Consider the following 26,776-nt stretch of genomic DNA (forward strand, 5'->3'; position numbering starts at 1 on the left):
GGAGTGGAAAACACGATCTTTAAGGTCCCTTCCAACCCAAACCATTCTGTGATTCTCTAAGTTCAAGAAAGTAAAGGTATTGAGTCCTGCTGACCTGGATCTTTGGAGTTTGTGTTCTAAATATGGCATTTGTGCCACAGGAAGGTGTGGGGGTTGAAAAAACAAGCCTCTCATGGTCTGGGTCTGGTATTGATAATGTGACAAGTTCCCTGTTCCAAAGAGGATGACAGAAAGGAACAGCAGGTTCCACCTTTTAAACCTCCCACAGCTGTGAAGTGCAAACCTTTTCCTCACATGGGGAATGCGAGAGGTACTGAGTGGGCAGGGACACCTCCCACTAGCCCAGGTTGCTCCAAGCCCTGGCCAGCCTGGCCTTGGACACTTCCAGAGATCCAGGGGCAGCCACAGCTTCTCTGAACAACCTGTGTCAAGGCCTCCCCACCCTCACAGGGAACAATTCTTCCCAGTATCCCATCTAACCCTGCCCTCTGGCAGTGGGAAGCCATTGCCCCTTGTGCTGGCACTAATGCCCTTCTGTTGTGGTCAACAAAAACCATTTTTGCTTTTAGAACTTGATTGAAAATAACTCATCCTGAGCCTTATTTAGCTGCAGCAGAATCAGGAAGAACATGATACAGAACAATATATTTTATGAACTATTCAGCAGTGGAAAGGGGATAAAGACACTAAGCCCCAGCTCTTTGGATGTGTCTTCCATACACAGGCAGCAGCTATCCCAAGAAAACAGGCAGCCAGTGCTCAAGGGATGTTTTATCTGCTAATTCATGGTGTCTGTTGATCATCTGGTGATGGTGGTTTTCTTTACTCCATCAATAGAAGTGTGGAACATCAATTCAGGAAATATCAGGGAGATGTGAGGGGATAGTTTAAAACAGACAAGAAGACAGGAGGCAATATATAAGGAGGTAATTAGGGAATGTTCAACTCCTGCTGTAATTATCCATCTTCCATGCTGCCTGTGGGAAGCTCGGGATTGCCCCAGACTAGCTGGCAACCAGGATTTTTGGGCACAGCTGGAGGATTGCTGGGCTTCCATGGCGTGGGGAGTGGTGGAGCAGTGAACATTAAAGGCTTGTTAAGAGTCAGCTTGTACCTAATGTTAACGTGGAGGTGGTGGGTTGGCCTTGGCCAGCTGCTGGACACCTTCTCAGCCATCTCACTATCCCTCCTCAGCAGGATGGGGGAGAAAATAAGGTGGGAAAGCTCTTGGATTGAGATCAGGACAGACAGGTCACCAATTACTGTCACAGGCAAGACAGGCTCGGCAAGAATTGATTTGACTGGTCTAGTGGAAGTTCCAACCCCCATGGCAGGGGGGACCTCCATGAAGGTCCCTTCCAACCCAGAGCAGTGTAGGGTTCTATGATTCTGTGAACTTATTGCCAGTACAATGGGGTTTGTTGGTAAGAAATAAAGACAACTCTCTCCCACCCTTTTTCCCGGGCTCAACTCCAGTCCTTCATCCCAAACTGCTCTGCCTCTGAGTGTCATGGGGGTGGGGAACAGGGGTCACAGGGGTTACAGGCAGTCCACAGCATCCCTCTCTCATTCCATCCTCCCCACACCTTTCTCTTTCCCACCAAGGTCTCCCCATGGGCTGCAGGTGCTCTGGCACCTGGAGCACCTCCTCTTCCTCCTCCTCCCTTCCTCCTCCTCAGTGCTCACAGGGCTGGATGTGCTCCAAGCTGGAGCTGAGCCGTGAGAGGTGGGACACACCAGGCTGGGTTTAATCCCTTCCTTGAGGGTTCTGTGTGTGGATGTGCCCCAGGGGACAGAGTGCTTGCAGCCCTTCCCTGTGGGTGGCATTTGTCCTTCTGGACAGGGGACACTGGAGGTTTGTTATGGTGGAGCATGGCCAGAGTGCTGTGGGACAGTCTCCAGCACATCTGTCCCGGTGTTGCAGTGCTCTGCCCAGCTCCCACAGTGACCCAGAGTCACAGAACCTGCTGGGAAGGGGCAGTGGGGAACATCCAGAACAGAGTGGGGACTGTGCTCGGTCAGAATTTTGTAACTTTGTAATTTTAACGTATTGGTGAGTGATGTGTTGTTCTGGTATTAAATGAGCTCCATCAGATCACACAGCAGCTGTTTCAGCTCTAACATAGCTGGTAATTTCGGGTAGGACCCTCTAAACCTGCTCTGGAGTTTGCTGGCCCTGCAAGAAGCAGCTCATTGGGTTCATGATTTTCTTTTTTCCACCTTTCCCCACTCCCCTTCAAAAAAATTGGGACAAACCCCTTTGGTTTCTTTCCTGAAGCCCTAAAACACGAGATTTCCCAGCTTTGTCAAAGGGCTTGTGTAGGGAAAACCTGCACCTGCAGCACAGCACTCACTCTCCTGGGGGTTTTGTCCTGGGGTGGGAGTGCTGTTCTAACATCCAGGAGAGAAGGCAGGTGGGATAATGGAGCAAAGAGGCAAGAGAAAAGTGCCTTTAAGCCAGATTTTAAATCACTTTCAACTTCAGGGAGACTTCTGGCTCCTTTTCTCAGATTGGAGCAGTTGAGTAGCAAGTGGGTTCACAGGGTGGTCTGTGGAGGGTCTGCAGTGTCAATGTCCCACAGAGCCTTCAGCATTCCCCCTGGAATGCTGTTTGCAGCATATTCAGGGCAGCTGAAGGCTTTGCCAGGTTTCCACAACGGGATTTGTCGTTTCCTGTATTGCCACTGCTCTGAACTGGGCTGGGATTTCTTGGTGGGACCCACAGTATTGCTGTGTCCTGCCAGAGAGCTGTGTCCGTGGCTTCTCCCAGCATTATCCTCTCTGTCCCTCTCTTCCAAGGAAAGGTAGCAAATGGACTGACAGCAGGGAAGCTCCAGGGGCAGATGTTGTGTGTGACAGGAGCAGTTACCAGCTCAGAATTTGGAATGTCTTACAGAGGACACAGGATCACCAGGGCATTGTGAGCTGTGTTTGTGTGTGGAGTGTGCACTGGTGTCTTGCTGCTCTATTTTTGAAAGACCACCACTTTGGGCTACTTTGAGGGAAATTATTTAGCTTTTCTTCTTTTAATGGCTTTTCTTTTGGTTCGGGGGGAAAAAACACATCCTGAAGCTTTTAAAGAAGCAAAGGGAGGTCGTTAGAGCTGGAGAACACACGGTGTATAAACCAGACTTTGTGGGTTGCCTCGTGCTTGTTGATTTATTGATTTTCACTGGCTTGGACTGTGATTTACCCCCCCCCCCTTGTGTTGCAGGAGCTCCATCACCACTGTTTACATCGAGGTCCTGCCACCCAACAACCAGAGCCCTCCCCGCTTTCCCCAGCTGATGTACAGCCTGGAAGTGAGTGAGGCCATGAGGATCGGAGCTGTGTTGTTAAACCTCCAGGTACAGATGCTTCCCTCTGCTTCCCTCTGCTTCCCTGGAGGTGCTGAAGCCTTCATCACCTTCCTTCTGTTTATGCTCTTGCCATGCAGAAGCCAGTCCTTGGATACAGGAGGGAAAAGGGCAGTTTATAGGAATTGAAAATGATTTCATTCTAATCGTTGCCCCTTTCACACAGACTGTATCGAAAAAGGGCTTATGTGGCTATTTCTGTAACTTCTTTTCATGGTTTCAGTGTGGAAAAAGGTGCTAGAGGCTGCATTAGGCACTGCCCAGAGAAGCTGTGGCTGCCCCATACCTGGAAGTGTCCAAGGACAGGTTGGTCAGGGCTTAGAGCAACCTGGGCTAGTACAAGGTGTCCCTGCCCATGGCAGGAGGTTGGAATAAGGTGATGTTTAAGGTCCCTTCCAACCCAAACCATTCTGGGATTCTATGATTCTTGTGATAATTATATTAGAAAAAAATCCCATGAGTGGCTGAAATCTTGAATGGCCTGTGATTTCTTATGTTCAAATCTCTCTTTGCCAGCAAATCAGAGAAGCTTCTGTACCAAATTCCTGTGGAATTTCAGCAAGATTTTTGGCAATTCGCCTTCCTTAGCCTGTCATTTCTGAAAAATGCCTGAAGATATTTCTTCCCCTTGGTGTGTGTAACATGGTTCTGTAACAGGCTGGCAGAAAGCAGCCATCCCAGCACTCCCAGACCTGGGATCAGGGCTGGCCTCCTGCACCGGGACCAGGCTGACCTCGTGTGCCAGCTCCTCCAGACACAAAGCCTTTTCCATGTGCCCCCTCACCTGGCCATGGTCTCCTTCTCCATCAGCACTGGCACATTCCTCTACTTGAATTCCCCCTCCATCCACATCTGGATGAGGTCTAAATCTGGCACTGTTAGTTCTGTGCTCATTGGGGCCTCCAGCACTGAACCCCCTCTTGTCTACAACATGAGGAACCAGGAGCTCAAGGGTGACCTGAGGAAAACAGTCACTGGATGATTTTTGGAATCAATGAAGTGCCTGTTTCCTTCTCCACAGCATAGAGTGCAACTCCTTACAGGCCTGTCTGCTGAAGTGGTTATGTGGGGAGGGGGTTTCCTTTTTTATTTTGTAATTATGTTGTGCACAAAGAAATTTGATTATCCATCCCATTTGTAATTCACTGTTTATATATTAAATGTGACCCACACGGTGTATAAATGAGGGATCACCTTCTCTCTGCATTTTGGCAAATTAAAGGATCCTGCAGTTATCTTTCTTTGCCAGAAGTCCTTCCTGTGTGTCTGTGTGCTGGCTCCTCATGGGCTCAGGGCACACACACACATATATGACCCCCATGCAGTGGGATCAGGCCAGTTCCAGGACCAGGGAGCTCCCTCCTGCATCCCCATCCTCAAGCAGCAGAACCAGACCTTCCCTTGTTGGGTTAATGGTTAATAAATCAGCTTTCTCCTCACTTACTTACTGTTCCCTAAGCCTTTGCTGTGTTGTGTTCTGCCCACACATCTCCAAATCAGCTGTGCAAAACAGGGAGATAAATGACAGCTCTTTACATCCTTTTTTGGGGGGGGATCAGGAACTTAATACTACGTTCAGTACTAGTGAAATAAAGTGAAATAAAGGAGCTCTAATTGAGTCACTGATGCAGGTGAATGGGTGAGCTCCTGGTTAAATGGTTTACTGATGAAAGATTTGGATTATTATGGATGGTTAGGCTGATTTAGTCACCTGTGCTGAGGGAGGGTGACTCATTTAGCTCAGTGCTGCAAATTAACTTCTGGCACATCTGTGGTGCCTGCAGGGAGTGCAGAATGGAAGGGCCATGCTGTTCAGGAGCCTTCTCCTCCCTGGTAGGGAGACTCTTGCTTTTGGAAACCCCACAAAGGAACAGGAGCCAGGAGCATGCTGAGAAACAGAAACATTTCTGTTTACTTGACAGGTGCTGGAATATATGGCTGAGGGCCTGAGGGATCTTTGGAGGCAGAAAAACTATTGGCAGGTTTTAGTATTTAAGGGGTTTATACAATTTAAATGTGGTTGGAAAGTGAAACTCCATGTTGGAATAATTTGCTTCGATGTTTCACTAAATCCCAAACAGCCCATTCTGTGCTGGCAGAATGAGGGGACCTCGAGGGCTGTGCCCAGTTCTGGACCCTCAACAGGAGAGACCCGGAGGGGCTGGAGCATGTGCAGGGAAGGGAACGGAGCTGGGGAAGGGGCTGGAGCAGCAGGAGCGGCTGAGGGAGCTGGGGGGGCTCAGCCTGGAGAAAAGGAGGCTCAGGGGGGACCTTCTGGCTCTGCAACCCCCTGACAGGAGGGGGGAGCTGGGGGGGTTGGGCTCTGCTGCCAGGGAACAAGGGACAGGAGGAGAGGGAACGGCCTCCAGCTGTGCCAGGGGAGGCTCAGGTTGGCCAGGAGGAGGAATTTGTTGCTGGAAAGGGTGGTCAGGCCTTGGCAGGGGCTGCCCAGGGAGGTTTGGAGTGCCCATCCCTGGAGGTGTCCCAGGAAGGCCTGGCCGTGGCACTCAGTGCTCTGGGCTGGGGGACAAGGTGGGGGTTGATCACAGGGTGGACTCGGTCTAAGAGGTCTTTTCCAAACTTAACAACTGTGATTCCATAATTTTACGGTTTAGATTCTGTTTCCTTTTCACATGATCCTTGGTGAGGAATGCTGAGGAAATCTGGGAGAGGCAGCCTGTGCCAGGCAGGGCAGGAGGGATGCAGGATGGCCATGCCAACTCCTGTCCTCCTCGCCGGGATGCTGCTGAGCATTTTGGGGATATAACAGTGGGTGTTCTCTTGCCACATGCCAAGATCCCCAGAAATCACAGGTTACTGTGTTTGGGAAAGAGTGAAGTGCCTCAATTTGTTTTAAGAGCTTTGGAAATGCATAGAAGATGTTGAGGTTTACTTATTTTTACCTTGGTGTGGATTAATCTTTTATTACCAGATCGCTGTGCGTGGCGTGAATTCAGCCAGACAATTGCTCTTTGTGAAAAATACTGGATTGTTAAATCCCAAATATGCTTGGCTTCAGCTTTTGGGGCTTAGTCCAGGACTGGATCTTTTGTAGGGCTGGTGGTCCTGGACCTGGAATGTGGGTGCATCATACAAGAGAGATGGAGAGGGACTTTTTCCAAGGGCGTGTAGTGATACAACAACGGGGAATGGCTTCCCGCTGCCAGGGGGCAGGGATAGATGGGGTATTGGGAAGGAATCCTTCCCTGGGAGGGTGGGGAGGCCCTGGCCCAGGTTGCCCAGAGAAGCTGTGGCTGCCCCTGGATCCCTGGAAGTGTCCAAGGCCAGGTTGGACAGGGCTTGGAGCAACCTGGGCTAGTGGAAGGTGTCCCTGCCCATGGCAGGGAGTGGCACTGGATGAGCTTTAAGGTCCCTTCCAACCCAAACCATTCAGTGATTTTAAGTTCAAGTGCCTCATTCTGCATTAAAACACCCCCCTGTGTTAAAGCACTTGTGGCGATTGCATTTCTGTCTTCATCTTTCTTCTCATTCCCTGCTGTGTAAAACTGGCCAGGACATTTTAAACATTCCTAAACTGAGTATTTAAGCTTGTGAAATCTTGTGCTGTCCTTTCCAGGCAACAGAAAGTTACCAATTAGTTACCTTGGTGTGGGTTTTTTGTGCAATTCTAGCAATAGCTTCAGGCCTGTGTTCCCTCTTCACATGGAACATCACTAAGATCTCAAATATTGAACAAATACGTTCATGTGTACATTTTCACACTGATGTTTCCTTTCATGCTTCTTATCAATAAATTGTTTAGATTGGTGCAGATTAAGAGGTTATTATTTTATGACTCTCTCTTAATAATACTTTGTTAGTGTTGCCTACAGCATCAGGCTTACAAAATCTGGGGAAGAGTGAGCAAAATATTTTAAATATTCCCAAGTTGGCAAATCTGAAGATCTGCAAAACATCAGGGTCAATAACAATGCAAATGCAGCTGCTTCAGATTTTCCTTTTAAACTTTAAAATACCTGTTCTAAAAATAAAATTCACTTTCTCCCTGTCCATTAAAATATTCCATGCTGGGGATGGAAGGTTGTATTTCTTTCTTATGCTGTTATTTATTTTATAATGCGCCCAGTTGATTGTGAGTGGTGTTTTAATTAACAAAATTTGAGATTAATGCAATATTAAATGGTCTCCACAGCATTCATTTGTAAATAAACCTCAGAGTTTATTGCATGCCTGGGAGGCATTTATGGCTTCATGTTCTGCCAGCCATTATTAATTAAAATATGCAAATGGTGTCATTTTTCTGGGAGTCTGCAAAACAAATAGGGCTGTTACCATGGTCCAGTTCTGTGCTGAACAAGGAGGCAACATGGAATCGTTGTGTACAATTTATGGAGTCACTGTATTCCATTGATCTGGAAAACAGTGGGTATGGATTGCTCTCCTCACTTGCAAGCCTTCAGTGGTTTTCTTATTTCATAATAACCTGCTGTCCTTTGGTTTTAAAGAAAACAGGAGCTTTTCAAAACAACGAATTTTTCATCTTCTCCCTGATTTTTAGTGTGTGTTGAATGGAAGGTGGATTTTCCTTGGAGATAAGGAGAAAATGAAATAAACTAGAACCAGTCCTTTATTTTCTGTCTTTTTGAGAGCTTCTTGTTGTGAATGTAGGCCCCAGTCATAACTCTGAGACCCTGGAATGTGAAGGGAGGGCAGGATGCCCTGCAGATAGAAGGAATACAAAGGGCCACTAAAGATTTAGGATCTGGGAGAGTCCTCAGAGAGGCCAGCTACTCACATTTTCTGCCTCCAGTAATTGTAGCATTTTGTATTCTTGGCTGACAATTTTTCACTTGTCTTTCCTGAGTCAGATCCTGGCTGTTCATATCTTCAGGATGAGGAGATCCAAATCCCCCTCACAGCCACTAAGGTGGTGCCAGCTCCCGTCACTCAGTGGATTTTACAAACAAATTTCCTACTCTGTCGTTGCTGTTGTGGATGAAACTATTGATCAGTCCTGGAAGAACTATTTACACCTGTGCAGAACTGAGTCAATACTAAATGTCACCCACTGCTGCCTGACCTTCATTTTTTATGAGTGGTTTTATTCTTGCTTAATCCCACTTTCCATTTGGAGACCGTGTTGTCTGAACTGCTTTGGGAAGGTGTCACAGAAAGCAGCATGAGAAGCCTCTCCATGGCTCAGATGCATTATTGCCCCCACAGCCTCTGCCCTGTTCTCTAGCCCTGTTGTGAAAGATCAGGTTCCTTCACCATCCTTTTGTTCTTGGCAGAGTTAGCTTTGTGTTGTCCATGTCCATATTGTCATCCAGGTCACTTACAGATGATTTGGTTATTTGTGGTTTTCTGGGAATTGAGCTCCACCTGTGATTTCCTGGCTCATCCCCCTGTGAAGGATGTACCTTGTGTTGGCCCTTCAGCACATCTTTCTTCTGTGAGTTTTCAAAGAAAACCATTAATGGCCTTGAGATTGCTTCAACCTGGGTTTTATACACTACCATGAACTTCATCAGGCTTTAGTTTCAGCAGATGATTTAAAGATGCTCAATTTATGTACAGCTTCTCTGCCTATTCTTTCCCAGTTCTCAGCTGAGATTTTACCCCTTTGTTGTCCCAGTTAATTCCAGCAGTGTCAGCTCTTTGACCTTCTCAGCATCATCCCTTCTGCTTGGAAGGTAGCACACTCCTCAGGTTTCCTCTGCAGTTTGAACATTCCTTTGTTATCCCTTGCCTTCTTTCCTGTTTCTATTAGTTTTGCCTTGACTTTTTCTGACTCTGTGCTGCTCTGGTTGTTCTTGCTCTTCCTTTGTCTGACTTAGCCACTATTTTCTTTATGCTTCCTTTGGCTCAGGCAAGTTGTTTTCTTACTGAATTCCCTGTTCTGCCTGGACTCTGAACTACTTGGTGCTTCTGGTCTTAATGTTGGGGTGGGTTTGAGTTGGGGTTTTTTTCCTTATTTTTCTTGGGTTTTTATCTGACCTGACAGGAGGGTGGAGCCGGGGGGGGGTCGGGCTCTGCTCCCAGGGAACAAGGGACAGGAGGAGAGGGAACGGCCTCCAGCTGTGCCAGGGGAGGCTCAGGTTGGCCAGGAGGAGGAATTGGTTGCTGGAAAGGGTGGTGAGGCCTTGGCAGGGGCTGCCCAGGGAGGTTTGGAGTGCCCATCCCTGGAGGTGTCCCAGGAAGGCCTGGCTGTGGCACTCAGTGCTCTGGGCTGGGGGACAAGGGGGGCATCGGGCACAGGGGGGACTCACTGACCTTGGAGGGCTTTTCCAGCCTGAATGATTCTGGAATTCTGTGAAAGGCTTATAAAAATAGATATTAAAAGGGATGGTTGTTGAAAGATGAGAGAGAGAAAAATACTCTCTTCTTACCTTCTTTTCCATGTTACCCTATCTCCTAGTAAAGCCTGTCTGCCCTTCTTGGACCTGTTCACTGGCCTTCTTGCAATTCTCCTTGTTGTTTTTCCTCCAAAAATGTGCTTAATCGCTTTGGGGTTTGAGTGCTAACTGGTTGTAGCTGTGACACAGTCCAGGAGACTGTTTAGTAGAGAGTAATTTCTCTAAAAAGCTCACAATAGTCTTTCCTGTGAAAAGGTTTGTGTATACTTGACAAAACAGTAATAATACCTTGGCAGATTTATGGCTGGGTTTGGGAACAGATTAGCCAAATCCTAACAACAGAAGTAGTTTACTCAATGTCTCAAAAGGGTTTTTTTGGTACCCAGTAGGTGCAATATAATTGTTTTGGCACTGCTAATAGTCATTCTTAAAGGTCTTATCTGAATCTTCATCCCCCAAAAAGCAAATTATCCTGGAGAGTGAGTGCTACAATGTCTACACTGCTGGGTGGAGCATCAGCCAAAGGTTGGGATTCTGGTAAACCATCAGAAAGAGAGATCTGGGCAAGAAGTAGAAATGAAGAATAGGAAGAAAGGAAACAAGAAGTTCAGTCTAATCAATTTGTAGCTGCATAAAATAAACCTAATTGAATAAGCCTGAATTTCATCCTTGTGCTGCTGTGTGTGTATGTGTGGCATTAATTTGATAATTTGATAATTACTAATTATTAATCCCGTATTCAGGATATTGTCATTCCTCTGTAGCATGAGAGTTCTGATGTGCTATAGCTTTATCTTAAGTAGCCCATCTGCCATAACCAGAGTTGCCTTAGGAACAGAGATCAGTGTTATCCCTGCAGACATTCTTGGAACCTCAGGGGTTAATTCTCCACTTTATGCATGGAAGGAAAGTAAAGAAAGCTCTGTCACTGACTTAATTTTCTCCTTTTTTTTCCCATAAAGGCTTTTGATAGGGAGGGTGACCCCATAAGATACCTCATTCAGAATGGAGATCCTCAACAAGTTTTTAATCTCTCTCAAAGGTAAGTGGAAAACCCTTGGAAAACTTTTCAGTCAAGTGAATGTGTGGGCTGAGAGTGAAAGAAAAGGTTTGTAATTACACATCCTCAGCTGCTCCTTACACATAAATGAGAGCTCTGTGAGCCTTATTGCACTCTGAAGTTTTTCACAGGGGACTATTTATTTATTTTGAACACTGTAAGTAGGTAAAACTCACTGAAGTGGAAACATTCTATTTAAAAGAGTGACCAGGGATTAATTAAGAACCTTATACCTGTCAGCTCTTGACTAATGACAGGGACAATTTTTGCTTTATTTTCCTGCCTTCTTGCAGCTTAGCCTGTATTAAAAATGCCTTTTGAACATTGTTTTAAAGCATCTTTTCTTCAGATTGAATACCAGCTTAAATAGAGTGAGAAACAGAGGGTATATAATAAAATTATGAGCACCAGATCTGTCTGTGCCTGTCCCACCACCCCTTTCTTTATTTTATCTATTATTAGCTATTATTTACCTATTACTAGGTATTATTTACCTACTGGTAGCTATTATTTACACTCCAAAGTATCTTCTTCCTTTGCAGAAGGAAGGGAAGGTGGTGAGTTGACTTCCTGTGATAATGATGGGACAGAAGTAACCCGGGGCTAGTTTGTGTATAATTGCAAGATTGTTCTCTTTTGGGTTGAGGGAGACTTTGTGAACCTAAATACACAAACCTGCTGAAACAGGTTTGTATGTTCTAGGGAAGCTCCAGGTGATAAGTCTCCCATTCATGGAGAGCCAAATCATTTAGGAAAGAATGTAAAAACCCCTTGAAGACCCCAGGAGATGGTGCTCTCCTCCACCAAGAGTGATGGATGGGCCCTCTGATGATAAAGACTTGTCAGGTGAGGGAAGGGACACCTTGGAGAGGGGAGACTTTCCTTCACTGAGGTGGCCAGGTTGGGCTGCTGGTGTTATCCATGGCTCAGGATTGGAGGTTTTGGTGCAGATCAGGGAAGGTGTGCTGTGGTCATCGGCTCAGATGGATTGCTGGGGGTTGTAGCTCCAGCACAGCGTGGATTTGTAGTGATTCCTGCACAAGGGATGCTGGCCACCCTCTCCTTAACACAGAGAAACTCAGTCTGACCTCCTCTGTGACCTTCAGAAGGTGAATAATCTAACCTGGTCCATGAGAGCTGCTCCAGTGGGGGGTCACACTGTATGGAAAGCAGCATTTGTTGATTTAGAAGGTGAATTGTCTGACCTGGCTGCAGGAGGGATGTTCCAAAGGGGTTTCTCAGTGGGTAGTTGTTTCATGTAGTTCGTGCTGTTCAGGTCACACCATAAAATTCCTGGTAGTTCTCCATACCAGAGAAAAAACATGTGGGAATTCAGGACAGCTTCTGGCATGAAGGTACTCTGGAAGTGGGATCCTTGGCAGCTCCTGTGTTGTCCGACTTCGGATGGGGGCAGTGTGGAGATATCCAGAAGCCAAGCTCTTAAATGTGGCATGTGAATAACTGGAAGTCCTCCTCCATCCCTCCATCCCCATGCTCCAGGACCCTTCCTGGGCAGGCTGACACCCCCACCCTCACAGCCCCCACATGTGTCTGAGCACCACACTACGAGGTTTGGGGCCCTGAATTGGTGCCTCCTGATAAAAAAGGGGCGCTCTTTAAAGAGTTTTCCCCTTTCTGTTCTCTTGGAAATGGCCTGTGCAAAGTTTCCTACAGCCTTTTTTGCGTTTTTTGTTTCCTGGCTGCTGGAATGTCTTGAGAGGAGATGAAAGGAGGATTAATATTAAAGCACAGAGTTAATGTGAGTGGCATATTAAGGCTACAGGAATTCACCTCAATTTTAGATACTTTAAGGCCGAGGCAGAGACCTTGAACATGATTCTTTCTCTGCCTTTCTCTCCTCTGGATGATTTTGTTGCGTCCTGGAGCGTGGCAGTGGAACCCCTGTGCAATTCCACCAGGAGTGCTGAGTGCTACCAGTTTTACATCTACTACTACATCTTTTTTCTCCTCAGTCTGAAGGTTGTGAGGTGGTTTTGTTCCTCCTTCTTTAGCATTCCAACCTGAGCACCACCTGTAGTAATTCCCCACCTCCTCGTGTTCCCCAGGGAAAGCAAGGATTGAAAGCTGGGGTGGTAGAGGAACGTGGGTACGTCTGAACCCTGGAGGAAAACACAGGATATTTCGAATTTAGCCTGGCTTTTGGGTGATGTTCATCTGTGGGAACAGAGAGACAAGAGAGTGTAACTTTTCAAGCAGTAGGAAGGAGAAGATAAAAGCGGTGATATGATAGTGCAGAAATATTGGGGAAATGTGATTTATGCAGCTCGAGGTCAGTGTTAATAAAGCAGGATTTGGTGTCAATATTTTACTCTTAGCTCCATTTTGGTACTTTTTTAAAATTAATAATTTACCACTTAAGTGGTTTATGTTTTATTTACTGTTCCTTCCCCATAAGAAGAAATTGTTTGTATTTTATTGCAGTGTCTTGAACAAATGCTGAAAAGTATATATTCAGTCTATTATGATAACTAATTGATTTGCCTTCTTGTGGGCTGTCTGTATGCAAAGCTAAGAATTTACCCTTGGTCTAATTAAAGTCTTAATAGTCTAATCAAATTATGATTAGTCTAATTATGGCACTAATGCAAGAAGCTAAAACTACAAATCTAAGAATGTTTTAGTACGTGTATATTGGTAGATATAAAATATGTCTCGTGTACTTTATGTGTGTATGTAATTTTTAAATGCATATTCATATATGTATACATATACATGTATTTTAATAATATAGAACTATATATTTCTTTATAATAAGTATAGCTGTATATTTTTATTAATATATATGGCTTTATATAAAAATATATTTTATCGATTTATATATTTTATATTATATATTGTGTATATATTAATATATATTATACATTATATCATAATGTATATAGTTGATATATTGATATATTACTTTTATATATTATATATTATAAAATACTTATATATTTTATAAAAAAAGCCACATATATAAAATATATATGGCTTTTTATAAATATATGAATATGTGTGTATATATATAATATATGTGTATATATATACACACAATGGACAGGCCTGAGAGAGTTTATATATATATACACACATAAAATATATTATATATAATATATATATATAAAATATATATTATGTAGTGTGTATCTATATTATATGTATAATCTATATACAATATTTATTATATATACATATATTACTATATATAGGTAATGTTAAATAAATATATACAATATATACAAATGATATATAAATATTTAAAAATTTATATTCTATATATTATATTTTTTATATTATGTATATTTTAAATATATTTAGGAAAATATTTAACATTTTATTTAGTACTATATTTTAATATATTATATGATATGATATATACAGTATATAAGTTTACGCATTTGTATATATTTACAAATTTATATATTTTATATATTTATATATATACAGGCATAAACTTTCTCAGGTGTGTCCCTTGCTTGGGTGTTACACTTTCCCTTTCCCTCTGGGGAGTCATTTTCCCCGATGAAGGGATCTCTGGGATCTGAGGGATCTCTGCTGAATCCTCAGCACCTGAAATCCTGCCCTGGAAGGAGGAGGATGCTGGTTCCATTCTCCTCCCTGCAGGATCCGAGGCCTGTCAGCTCCTTTTTTACTGGGTTACAAACCCATGCACGGTATCCACCTCCCCTCTGGATTTTACCAACCTCCAGGGAAGTATTTTAGGTCCAGTGAAGCTTTTCCTTTTTGGGTGAAGCCAACCAGGACATGAGCCCATGTTTTTATCGTATAGCCATGAGACAAACTGAATGGAGCATCTCCTGGAATATTATTTTCTTTGATTTCTGAGCTTGGATATTATTTTACCTCCCAACCTTTCAATCCTAAGGGAGAATTGTCCTCCCACTCACATTTTCCACCAATTTCTGTTACATTTTTTGGAAGAAATAGCTCAGCAGTAAGTGTTGTTATTTGTCTCTGTTGGAAGAAGTCTTGGCCTGGAACCGGTTTAGTGAATCTTCTCTGAGAATAAGAAATCAGAGCAGAAACTCTGCAGGAATTTATAGTCTAGGGAAAAACCATCATTAGGTACAGATGTTACACATCCAAACATCCTGGAGAAGTTCAGCTAATGAGACCTCCTGGTTCGGGGGGACTTTGGGCTTTGCTTTGGCTTTTAACTTTTTTTAACAAAACCTCTTTTCTGTATGAGCAGCTGTGGAGGTTCTGGGTCATGACCATCAGATGTGGGTACAAAAAATGCAGATTATAGCTGTGCCTCACCAATGCTTGTGTCTGAGAGAGCCACTGAAAATGGCCTAACACGTGGAAAGTCACAGCATCCCCAGATTCCAACTGGTGTGGATTTTGTGCTGTGAACTCACGTGCTCTTATGCTTTTCTTCAGATATTTTAAGCTCAACATGACATGTTTGGTGGAGTCCCATGGGAGAAGCTGCTTAGCCGTGGAACAGAGGATAAGTCATCCTGGATCTGTGTTTAACTGTAATCCCAGATCCATGCTTTTTGGGGCACAGGAGTTAAATAGCCCATGGATTTAAGAGAGGAGTCAGTTTGTTACACGCTCGCCCAGGTTCCAGTAGACACAAAAATCCCGTAAATGAAATGTGGAGCTTTGGGGGTGGTCAGGGCCATACCTCTGGTGTCAACTCAGTTAAGCAGAGTTTAGCTTGCTCAGACAGGATTGTCCAGACAATACTTTCCTTATCCTTCCTAATATACCAGTAATGAGTCCGCAGTGGGATCTTGCCTCTCTGCGTGCTTCCAGACCTCTACAGGAGGAAATCAGATCATCCTAGAGAAAAAAACAGCACTGTATGTGGCTTCCAAATAACCTTTCTTTTAGTGTCCTTTTAGAATGGGTGTCAGTAATCACAATATCCTGATTCCTTGGAAGTGTCCAAGGCCAGGTTGGATGGGGCTTGGAGCAACCTGGGCTAGTGGAAGGTGTCCCTCCCATGGCAGGGGCTGGAACAAGATGGGCTTTGAGGTCTTTCCATGATTCTATGAGTCATTTTCCTCAACATTTGTTCTTATGGGAATATTTTATTACTGGGGACTTTGGTATCTCAGTGCAAAGTGCTCATTGCAGCACTTACTCTGACGTTCCACAATGTGTAAGTTTGTAGCCTTTCCCTATAAAACCCTGAGTAAACTGATGCTTAAGTCTGTGTGTGTTGTATTCCCACAGTTTACTGCTCAATCCTGCTGGATGTCAGAACTCCTCAGTGTTTAATAGCCTGTTCGTTATTCTCTCTTCTCATGTATTGCAGCAGTAATAGTAATCATTAAATAAATATATATTTAATAAATAAATAGATGAATAAAGTGCAGCAGTAACAAATAGGGGTCCTGTGTTCAGTGCAGCTCTTTTTGTAGTCACCTGTAGATCACTAGGTTGTTAAATTAAATTAATATATCAATAAATGTTAAATAAATTAAAAACTAGGTTGTTATTTTAATCCTAAGTTGTCCAAGTGGAAAACATTAACAACTGGCTCATGGATTTTTATCAGCCTTTACCTACATAAAGCCTGATGGGAAACCTTGGTGTGGCACAAAGTGGTGGAGCAAAAGCACCTGTGGATCTCTATCAGCTGCTGTGGTGACGTGTTGTGGGTTTGTTTTATTACAGTTCTGGGCTTCTGGCCCTGGGAAAACCCTTGGACAGGGAAAGCACCGACCGCTACATCCTGATTGTCACGGCCTCGGACGGCAGACCCGACGGGGTGAGTGTCCTGGGAAAGCTGAGGAGAGCGGGCTGTGCCGCTGGGCACTGGGGGGTGGGATGATTGGAGTGCCTGTGAGGTGGGTCTTGACCAAATACATGTGTAATCTGCAGCGATTTTCCTTGATCTCCGAAAGGTTTGTGTGGGTAAAGCCTGTGTGTCACTGCCTTTGGTCGGGAAACAAAGGGATTCAGGGAGCATCCAAAGGAGGGAGACGAAGATGGAGAAGGGCGCTGGAGGGTGTTGCCGGTGCATCACTGGCCATCTGGAGGTTGTTCTGTCATCAAGGGACAGTTTTTCTCAGCCAACAGATCCCTGCTGCTCAGCAGGAAGTAAAATTCCATAGTTTTGCTTCTTTTCCTGAAGATTCCTGAAGATGGGGTCTAGAGGGGAAGCCGTGTGAGGAGCCTGAGGGCACTTGGTGTGTTCAGCTGGAGGAGACTGAGGGGAGACCTCACTGCAGTTCCAACTGCCTGGGGAGGGACAGAGGAGGGGCAGGGACTGAGCTCTGCTCTGGGGAGACCAGGGACAGCACCCAGGGAATGGCTGGAGCTGTGTCAGGGCAGGGTCAGGTTGGATCTCAGGGAAAGGTTCTTCCCCCAGAGGCTGGTTGGGCACTGCCCAGGCTCCCCAGGGCAGTGGGCACAGCCCCAAGGCTGCCAGAGCTCCAGGAGGGTTTGGATGATCCTTTGGGGCACAGGGGGTGACCCTTGGGGATGATCCTGTGCAGGGCCAGGGGTTGGACTCCATGAGCCTTGGGGGTCCCTTCCAACTCAGCACATTCTGTGGTCTGTGATTTTGCTGCTTCTTTGTGTTATTCTTCAACAAGAGCCAGCACAGTTGAGGTTTTGTGTATTCAGATATGTTCATCCTCTAAATATTTCTTCTCCGTGCTGTTAAAGACCTTATTTTTTTTTTCTGTCTTGTGCTTTTTTCCCTATTTTAGCTTCTTCAGCTCACAAGGTTTGCCTTCCTGCTCAGTATTTACTCAGAATTTTTTTTTTTCCCCAGCAAATATTGGGAAAGTTTAGAGCCTTTCTACAGTTTTGTGGCAACATGGAGTAATTATAGGAGAGCCTGCACCTTTTCCATTAAAAATCTGGTTATACTTATCTTTGGAAATCTGTTAGTTGTGAATTACTCTCCATTTCTGAGAGCAGTGAATTCAATTGTTTTGATCTCAGACTTCCAACTGTGAAATCTGAAGATGTAAATAAAAGATCTTCATGTTGTTTCAGGCTGTGTTACACTCCTTAAATACTCTCTGGGGTATAAAGAAGGCAACTGAAAAGATACTTCCTCTTCCTTTCATCTGTGGATTCGTTTGCTTTGCCCTGGGATTAACTGGACATCTGAATGTTAAAATTAATCAGGAGATAACAGCTGTTTTTTTAACAGAAATCCAGTCAATCATGGTGGCATGGTTACAGAAAATAGTTGTGTATGGGGTGAGAAGTGACTTTGAAGCTCAGCTTTGTAAAACTCACCAAAAATAAGCCATGGAGGGTTCCATTAATGTTGTCTCTGAACTATGCCAGGGTTCAATACTTACTCTAACAACATCATCCACTTAAAAAATCCACTCCCTTGCTAAGTCATTATCTCCTTTCCTCCCTCAATGCCATTGGCAGGGGCTGCCCAGGGAGGTTTGGAGTGCCCATCCCTGGAGGTGTCCCAGGAAGGCCTGGCCGTGGCACTCAGTGCTCTGGGCTGGGGGACAAGGGGGGCATCGGGCACAGGGGGGGCTTGGTGACCTTGCAGGGCTTTTCCAGCCTCAGTGATTCTGGGATTCTATGCCAGATGTTTCTCCCTGGAGTTCTATACCTGCCTGGTGTGGTGTTTGTTGCTCTCTGGGTGAAATGTGGTCACACTTTCTAGTTTGGGCGTGTTCTCTGTTGCTGCACTTTGGGGTCTTTATCACCATGTCTTACCCGGCTGTAGCTGTTTTGTTCTGTTGTGGTACTTTCTGTCAGTGATGGGGCACCTTTCTTCTTAAAGTAGTCCAGCAATATGACTTATTTGCCTGCTTGTGCCCCCAAAGCTTGTGGTGGAACCAAAGGGAGAAGAACTGGGCTTGCCAGAATCCCAAACGGGGCTGGATGAGCTTCTTGGCTTTTATTTTACACACAAATGGATTAAACAGGGTAGCTCAACCAAGCCATTAAATCTCCATGCCTTTTCCATGCCAGGAAACAGTGGGTTTGACTAATTTGCCAGGCTTCCTTGTGTCTTTGCACAATTTCCTTGATTTGCAGCTCTTTTGGACGTGCTCCCTGCTGTCTGACAGCTCCTTGCTGGCTGGTACCCTGCCAAGTGTTCTGAGGACAGGGATGCTGGTTTCAACAAGTCACTGTGATTTCAGGGAGGAACTTTGATTTTTAACTAGTTTTTATCAGGAAGCAACAGTGTCTCTTTAAAAAGAAAAATTGAAAAAAATCCTACAATTGCAAACTCCTGCTTCCCAAGCTTTGTTCACCTGCTGCTTGTCATCCAGCTTTGCTTGCTCTGAACAATCCCATTAGTGCCTACAGAAAACGGGGGATCTGATTGAATGACTTGTTTCAGTTTCCCTTAAAATCACAAAATTAATTCCCCAGGCAGGTACAATGTAATTTAAATCACATTAACATATTTTAGCTAGCAGCATATCCAACCTGATCCCTTTCCATCCAACACTGGGCTGTTTGAAACCAGCTATTAGAGTCAAATATACTCCAAGTGAGCTTTTGTATTCTGTACAGCTTTTGCTGGATTTGCTTGTTTCTTTAAAATTTGAAAGGCATTCAAAGGGAAAAGACTTTATTAGTGTGTGTAGGGGTTTTTTTTGTTACTGTTGTCAGGAATAATACAATGAAAGGTTCAGGAGTTGAGATAAGGATGGGGAAAAATCACTCCCACCCTCCAGTGTGGGTCCCTTCCATGGGGTCAGTCTTTCAGGAATAGGCTCCAGTGTGGGTCCCTTCCATGGGGTTGGTCCCTCAGGAACAGGCTGCTCCAGTGTGGGTCCCTTCTATGGGATCAGTCTTTCAGGAACAGGCTCCAGTGTGGGTCCCTTCCATGGGGTCAGTCCCTCAGGAACTACTCCAGTGGGGGTGCCTTCTATGGGATCAGTCCTTCAGGAACAGGCTGCCCCAGTTTGGGTCCCTTCTATGGGATCAGTCCCTCAGGAACAGGCTGCTCCAGTGTGGGTCCCTTCTATGGGATCAGTCCTTCAGGAACAGGCTGCCCCAGTGTGGGTCCCTTCTATGGGATCAGTCCCTCAGGAACAGGCTACTCCAGTGTGGGTCCCCTCCATGGGATCAGTCCTTCAGGAACAGGCTGCCTTAGTGTGAGTCCCTTCTATGGGATCAGTCCTTCAAGAACTGCTCCGGTGTGGGTCCCTTCCATGGGGTCAATCCCTCAGAAACAGGCTGCTCCAGTGTGGGTGCCCCTGTGGGGTCACAAGTCCTGCCAGCAAACCTGCTGCAGCGTGGGCGCCTCTGTCCACATGTCCTGCCAGGACCTGCTCCAGCATGGGCTTCCCACGGTCACACTCTTCTTTTCAGGCATCCCCCTGCTCCAGTGTGGGCTCCTCCAGGGGCTGCAGGGGGGCTCTGATCCATCACAGACCCCCATGGGCTGCAGGGGCACGGCTGCCTCCCCAAGGGCTGCAGGGGATCCTCAGCTCTGGCTCCTGCAGCCCCTCCTGCCCCTCCTTCCCCACTGCCCTGGGGGCGTGCATGTTCTAAATCCTCTCTTCTCTGGACCCAGTTACATCTGTGCAGTAACTTTTTTTTCCTTCCTAAATCTCTTATCCCAGCCCACTGGTGGGCTTGGTGGGTCTTCCTGGATCCACTGGCGTTGGCTCTGTCAGAGCTTCCAGCAGTTCCTCAGGGAAGCTGTCCCTGTAGCCCCCCAGCTACCCCCCAGAACCTTGCCTCACAAGCCCAATCCAGAAGAACTTTCCTCTTCAGTTGTGACATGGAAATTTGGCACTGGTACATTTTTGTAGCTTGGTTTTAGGAACAGCAGTCGTAGGATCACAGGATAAATTTGGGTTGCACGGGATCTCAAGAGGTGACGTTCCTCCAGCACTGCCAGCTGTGGTTGCACCACCAGTGTAGTGGGAGCAGGGCATTGAATACATAGTTTTCAAGTATAAAGATGCATAAAAGCCATGTCAGTAGTCTTACAAGGAGGGAAAAATGAAATATTTTTATTGATGTTTCATACTTAACTGAGTAAGTTCGGTCTTTGTAAATTCACCCAGTGATTTTGCTTCAGAAATTGTGACCGGCACTCCAAACATTTCAACATCAATAATAACTTTCAGATAAAAACTGAACAAAGATTTTTAGCCCTTATGGCATGAAACCAAAGGGGGCATAACTTCAGCTCATTAGTTTTTAAATATTAGTGTATAAAATATTGCATTTTAGATGGAATACTCCAGCTGGGAGATGCTGCTCTGCTTTGAAATTGTTGACGCTTTCGGAAAGAAATTTATCCCACGCTGCTTTGAAAGCTTCTCTCTCAAGGTGGTGACTCTCTTGCCTGTTCAACATTGTTCTCATAAAACTAGGAGTGTTTTCCTTCATGGAGATAAGCAAGGCTTGCTTGGCATCTCCAGCCCTGACACAATCTTCTTTGGCCCAGGGAACCATGCCAAAATGGATCTTTCTTTCCATCCTGGTATCTCCAGGAATTTGGAGGACAGCAGGACACTTCCCGCACAAGCTCACGTTTCTGCTTGGGAAGAAACACCAGCCCCAGTCCCCTGGGGAGCAGCGTTTCTTCGGAGTGCCTTTCCCATAATCCTGGAGGTACAAATCCCACAATCGTTAAGGTTGGAAAAGACCTCCAGGGTCGTCAGTACCAACCGTCAACACAGCACCACAACCACGGTCACTGCTAAACCATGTCCCCAGGTGCCACAGCCACATGTTTTTTGGACACTTCCAGGGATGGTGACTCCACCACTTCCCTGGGCAGCCCCTTCCGATACTTTACAACCCTTTCTGTGAAGAAATTTTTCCTAATATCCAACCTAAACCTCCCCTGGTGCAACTTGAGGCCACTTCCTCTCGTACTGGAGAAGACAACTCCTCATTACCTTTCTAAACCCACCAGTTACTGGACTCCTGATCTTTTAAGGACTGGACTCCCTCAACCAAGGCAGGCCAGCACTGTGTGCCTGCTATAAAATCCATGGGATGTTGGACTAGTCCACAGGATACAATAAGGTATCGGCCCTCCTTTTGATCCCTGATGTTCTCTAGGGAAACCTAACTCTTCACCATCATCATCACCATCATCATCATCACCACCTATGAAGTCTGGTGAGCACATTTTTGCATTTGAAGCTCATGGTCTCACACCCTTTTTTTGTTGTTGCTTTTTTTTTAATGGCATTTTTTTCCTGTTCCTCTTTCCGTGCCATTAACTGAGGGTCTAAGAGAGGTTGAACAGTGTTGCTGTGGCACTGAGTTAGTTGAGGTTTCTGTATTCTAAGCCCCAAGGGTTATTTAACTGCCTGATGATGCGTGGTGACAGTCATGTTGACACCTTTTGACTTTGGGGGACTGCAAATTCCATCAAAATTAATACAAACTTTCACTGAGTACAGCTTTCTGTGGAGTGCTGTGGCCTGTTCCATCACTCTGCCCTGCCTTATAATGCTCTTGATGGCTTACAATGCTCAGCTATGCTTCCCAAATTATCGTTGTTCTGAGTTATAACCTGGAGCATTAACAGGCTTGTGGGTTTTCCTGGGGAAACATGACCTCCCACCCATCACTGTTACCAACCTGACACAACAATTAAGGAGGCATTAATTGAGTAGTCAGGAAAATATTTTTATTCCCCTGGTAATGAGCATTTAGTCGTAGATGGGCAGAATGACATGGGAATGAAAAAACAGCTCTGAAATCGTTTTCGCTGAGTGTGGTGTGTTTGGATGTGATTTCAAGGCAACAATTCCTGGCTTCACGTTCCAGAGGGAGGCATTTGAATAAATCTGCGTGGCTTTTGTTAGAGGGAAGAAAAAGCCTTCTGTGCTCTGTATTTTTGTCGTGTGTGAGTGTGTGAGTGTGTGAGTGTGTGTGTGTGTGTGTGTGTGTGTGTGTCAGTTCATTTATCCAGGTGAAACGGGAAGCCCTATTTTATTGTCACAGTGTGGATTGTGTGATTTGAGCGGGATTCAAACTTCCAAGTACAAATGTCCAGTCCTGAAAACGTTCACCCGGCACTTCAGCAGTTGTGTTCCTGCCCAAGTCTTGGCAAAGCAGAGCAGCTCAGTGCCAAGTTGATAAAGGCATTTGGGAGTTAGGAATTAAGTATTCTTGAGAGTTGTCAGTCATCCAGGGTTGTTCCCAGCCTTCCTTTCTGAAGTGGCTGAAGGATGTCCCTGGTCACGGTCGCTTTGGGCTACTCGGGAATTACTGGCAGGGCTTCAGATTCCTTTTTAAGTCTTAGGAGACTCACCCATCAGGCCTCTACACTCCACTGGAAGTCCAGGAGAAGCTGTTGTCCACCCAGCTGTCCAGGACACGGTCCAAGGTTCGCTGCCTGGGGAAGATCAGAGGTGATCTGGCTCTGGGAGGGTTTCTCTGAAAGCCCCGAATCCCAGATCTGCCCCCGTGAATCCACTGTGCCCACTCCTTCTGCAATGAGGAAATGGAAATAACAGTAGCACTTCAGACTCCAGGACTAATTAGGGGCCATTTAAAAAAACCTGAATACCATATTCCTGGCTACAGGATGCAGAAGTCTGGTATTCCCAGAAGGTCATGGGAAGAAGCAACGGATGAAAACTAGTGGGAACCACAGGGAACGTAGGGAACATAAAGAGGCCTTATTTTCTTCCTATGAGGGTGGGGAGGCCCTGGCCCAGGCTACCCAGAGAAGCTGTGGCTGCCCCTGGATCCCTGGAAGTGTCCAAGGCCAGGTTGGACGGGGCTTGTAGCAACCTGGGCTAGTGGGAGGTGTCCCTGCCCATGGCAGGGGCTGGAATGGGATTAGCTTTAAGGTCCCTTCCAGCCCAGGGCATTCTGTGATTGTATTATTTCAGTTGTGGTTCATCTTGTAAGTCAGACTTGAGTATTTGAGCCATCTTAAGATCGTTAATAATTCAGAGCATCTTTCTCCCATGACACTGGAATTAATTACCTTTCTTAGAGCAAACAGGTAGCACTAGATCAAGGTAATTTAAACAAAGATTTACTTCTTGAATAGCATACAGAGAATTAATTAATTACAGCAAATTTTCTGTTACTCCTTGAAATATTACCTGTCTGTGCTCCACACCAGTTCCATTACGTAGCAAGAAGAAATCACACATACCTCTCAGGAAATACTGAACTGAGATTTTGCCTACAAAAAAGCTTGGATTGAGAAGGACTTCTGCTTGAGTGACCCTTTTGTAATCAGTAAAACAAGCCTACCAAAAAAATAATATCTATGTAGCCTCTTTATTCTGGGCCACTTTAATACTACCTTAACATATTAAGTAAATATAATTAAAGAGAAACACTGCCTATTGCTATTTTCCTGCCAAGTTATGGGTTTTGTATGAGAAAGCCATAAAAATTTCAGCTGATCTATAAATTTCAGTGTGCACAAGAATTTGTCCAGCCAGATTTCCTCCTCTTTGAGAGAAGACTTTTTCTCCCTGAATCAGCTCTTTTATTAGGGCAAGATTTAGGAGACTCCCACACTTCCAGTGTTTGTGCAGCTTAGCATGGATAATATTCCCCATAAAGGCTTTGATTTCATATGCTAAAAGGGAAGGGGTGAATTGAGTAATGTTCATAAAGGAATGGGTTGATCACAGTTTGCAGTTAGAGATTTTGAGCAGATTGTCATTCCATTCTGAAAGGTGAACTTTTAATTCTTTTGGGGTAAGAAACAGATCTGCCTCAAGGATTGTTGAAGCATTTTGCATCCCAAAATAAATACACTCCCATTAAGGGAAGGCTCAGGGGGGACCTTCTGGCTCTGCAAGTCCCTGACAGGAGGGGGGAGCCGGGGGGGGTCGGGCTCTGCTGCCAGGGAACAAGGGACAGGAGGAGAGGGAACGGCCTCCAGCTGTGCCAGGGGAGGCTCAGGTTGGCCAGGAGGAGGAATTTCTTGCTGGAAAGGGTGGTCAGGCCTTGGCAGGGGCTGTCCAGGGCAGTGATTGAGTCCCCTTCCCTGGAAGTGTTCCAAAAACACGTGGATGCAGAGTGTGGATACCTGTGGATGTGGTTTAGTGGTTGGTGCTGCACTGGTGATCTTGGAGGTCCTTTCCAACCCAAACCATTCTGTGTGTTTGTCAAGGATGTACACGAGTTTCTCTTCCTTTCCCCCTGAAGTTCTCATTTTTCCATTCGCTTTCTGGATGTGTGAGGTTTTAGTTTTGGGGGCTTTCCTTTGGGACTTTGTGTTATTTTTTGTGTGTTTGACAGCTTTTCTCTTTGTCTGCTCCACAGACTTTTCCTGATCTTTTCTCATTCAGCCTTATCTTGTCTCTTCAAGCCTCAGTCTTTGCTCTATTTCTTTGCAGTCCAGGTGGCCATTCCTTCTGTATAACTTGGAGAGCTGTAGGGGGGTGGTAGATGCTGGTTTTTGAGTTCTCGTGCCCTACACAGGCAGGAAAGAAGGTCTGAAAATAGTTATAGAATCACTGGTTCTGTGGTCATTCAAGTATAGTTTTGCTGAGTTGAATATAGGTAAGTCCTGATAGGTAAGTCCTGTATATCAGAAGCATTATTTACTGTTTGTTTGTTTGTTTTTTTTTATTAGATAAGGTCTTTGCCTCCCTCAGATTTTATTATTTGCAAACTAGTTCTGTCTCGAGATGAGTGTTTGTCTTAGAGTTTGTCCAGATTAATAAACTTGCTCGACATCAGAGCTGAGAATGTTTCCTCTCCCAAGGCATAGAATGCTCTCATCAATTCCCAGCTTCAATTTAAATGACAGGGTACAAATAAAGAATAAAGTGGAATTTCCTTCATATTTCCCATCCATAACATTTATCAGGGCCTGGCGTGCTCAGGACACAAAGGTATTTGTGCAAGCAATGTAAATGTTACAGTTATTGCTCAGGGAAGAATTATATATGTAAGAACTATTTCAGGGGCCCTAAGAAAGCTATAAATTGCTGCTGTTGATCTTTTATTTGAGTTATGCTTATTATAAAAGAGAATTAAACAGAGTTTGCTTCAGTAATGAATGGGAAGTGCCCGATATGAGGCTGGGCTGGTTTTTTCCCTGGGTGAATTTCCAGTAGTAGCTTCAGGACTCCTTTCCAAACCCTGCTTGACAAATCTGCTGAAGAAATACCTCATTTTAAACCAGCCAAAGCAGTTTTTTAGCCTCGCTGTGTTTCCATGGAGAGCATCCATTCGATGGATGCACAAAACCAAGTTGTGAATTACGTATCTGTCATTGCCTTGGGGAACCACTCAAGTTTCTTTAAAGACTTTTAGTGGTATTCAAACATATGTGAAGAGCTTTTTTTTTTCTGTTGTTTCACTGTCTTCGAGCATCCTCTATGAAACTCTGCAACTTTTCATGATTCTTTAAGATATTTGTGAAACTCTTCACATTCTGAGCCTACAGGAAAGATGGAGAGAGACTGTTTATAAGGGCCTGGAGTGAAGGGATGGAAGGGAATGGCTTCCCACTGCCAGAGGGCAGGGTTGGTCGGGATATTAGAAAGAAATCCTTCCCTGTGAGGGTGGGGAGGCCCTGGCACAGGTTGCCCAGAGAAGCTGTGGCTGCCCCTGGATCCTTGAAAGTGTCCAAGGCCAGGTTGGATGGGGCTTGGAGCAACCTGGGCTAGTGGAAGGTGTCCCTGCCCATGGCAGGGGGTGGAATGGGCTGAGCTTTAAGGTCCCTTCTATCCCAAACTGTTCTGTGATTCTGTGGAACAACCAAAACAGCATCTACACAATCAAGGGGACGAATAAGAGATTCCAGCCCTGACTGATTTGCTTCAACCATCTTTTCTTGAAGCATCATCTTTTTCTCTGTTCATTTCCCCCAAGCTTTGCGAGGCAAAAATCTGCTTCCTGCTGCTGGGAATTCTAAGCACTGAGTTCATTTTCCTCTACCATGTTCAGGTGACCTTGCAGGGGTACAAAGACCAGAGCCAGAGCGGACAGTAACCTTGTAGGGGTGTGGGATGCAGGTCCCAGGTGTGGGGCAGCACTTGAAGTATGAGAACCAGTGACCCATTCCCTCACTCCCCATGGTCCTTCCCACCTGTTGCCTAGTGCCAGACATTTCCTTGGCTGCTGTAAGAAGGTGACTTTCTCCATTATTCCCAGGATGG

General features: G+C 45.3%; 1 protein-coding gene across 20 annotated transcripts in view; it reads left to right on the top strand.

Moving 5' to 3' along the window:
• PCDH15 (protocadherin related 15) overlaps positions 1 to 26,776 on the top strand; it is a 696,943-nt gene that overhangs the window by 545,816 nt on the left and 124,351 nt on the right. For all 20 annotated transcript variants that reach the window (XR_004358261.1, XM_032694780.1, XM_032694781.1 and 17 more), the window contains 3 exons: positions 3,215 to 3,347; positions 10,636 to 10,715; positions 16,389 to 16,482. Coding sequence is in view for 19 of the 20 variants with exons in the window: in XM_032694780.1 (XP_032550671.1) it covers positions 3,215 to 3,347; positions 10,636 to 10,715; positions 16,389 to 16,482 (307 nt within the window). In the remaining variant the exon portion in view is untranslated. The remainder of the gene's footprint in view (positions 1 to 3,214; positions 3,348 to 10,635; positions 10,716 to 16,388; positions 16,483 to 26,776) is intronic.

The sequence above is a fragment of the Chiroxiphia lanceolata genome, chromosome 8 (assembly GCF_009829145.1).
Source record: "Chiroxiphia lanceolata isolate bChiLan1 chromosome 8, bChiLan1.pri, whole genome shotgun sequence".
NCBI classification, from domain to species: Eukaryota; Metazoa; Chordata; class Aves; order Passeriformes; family Pipridae; genus Chiroxiphia; species Chiroxiphia lanceolata.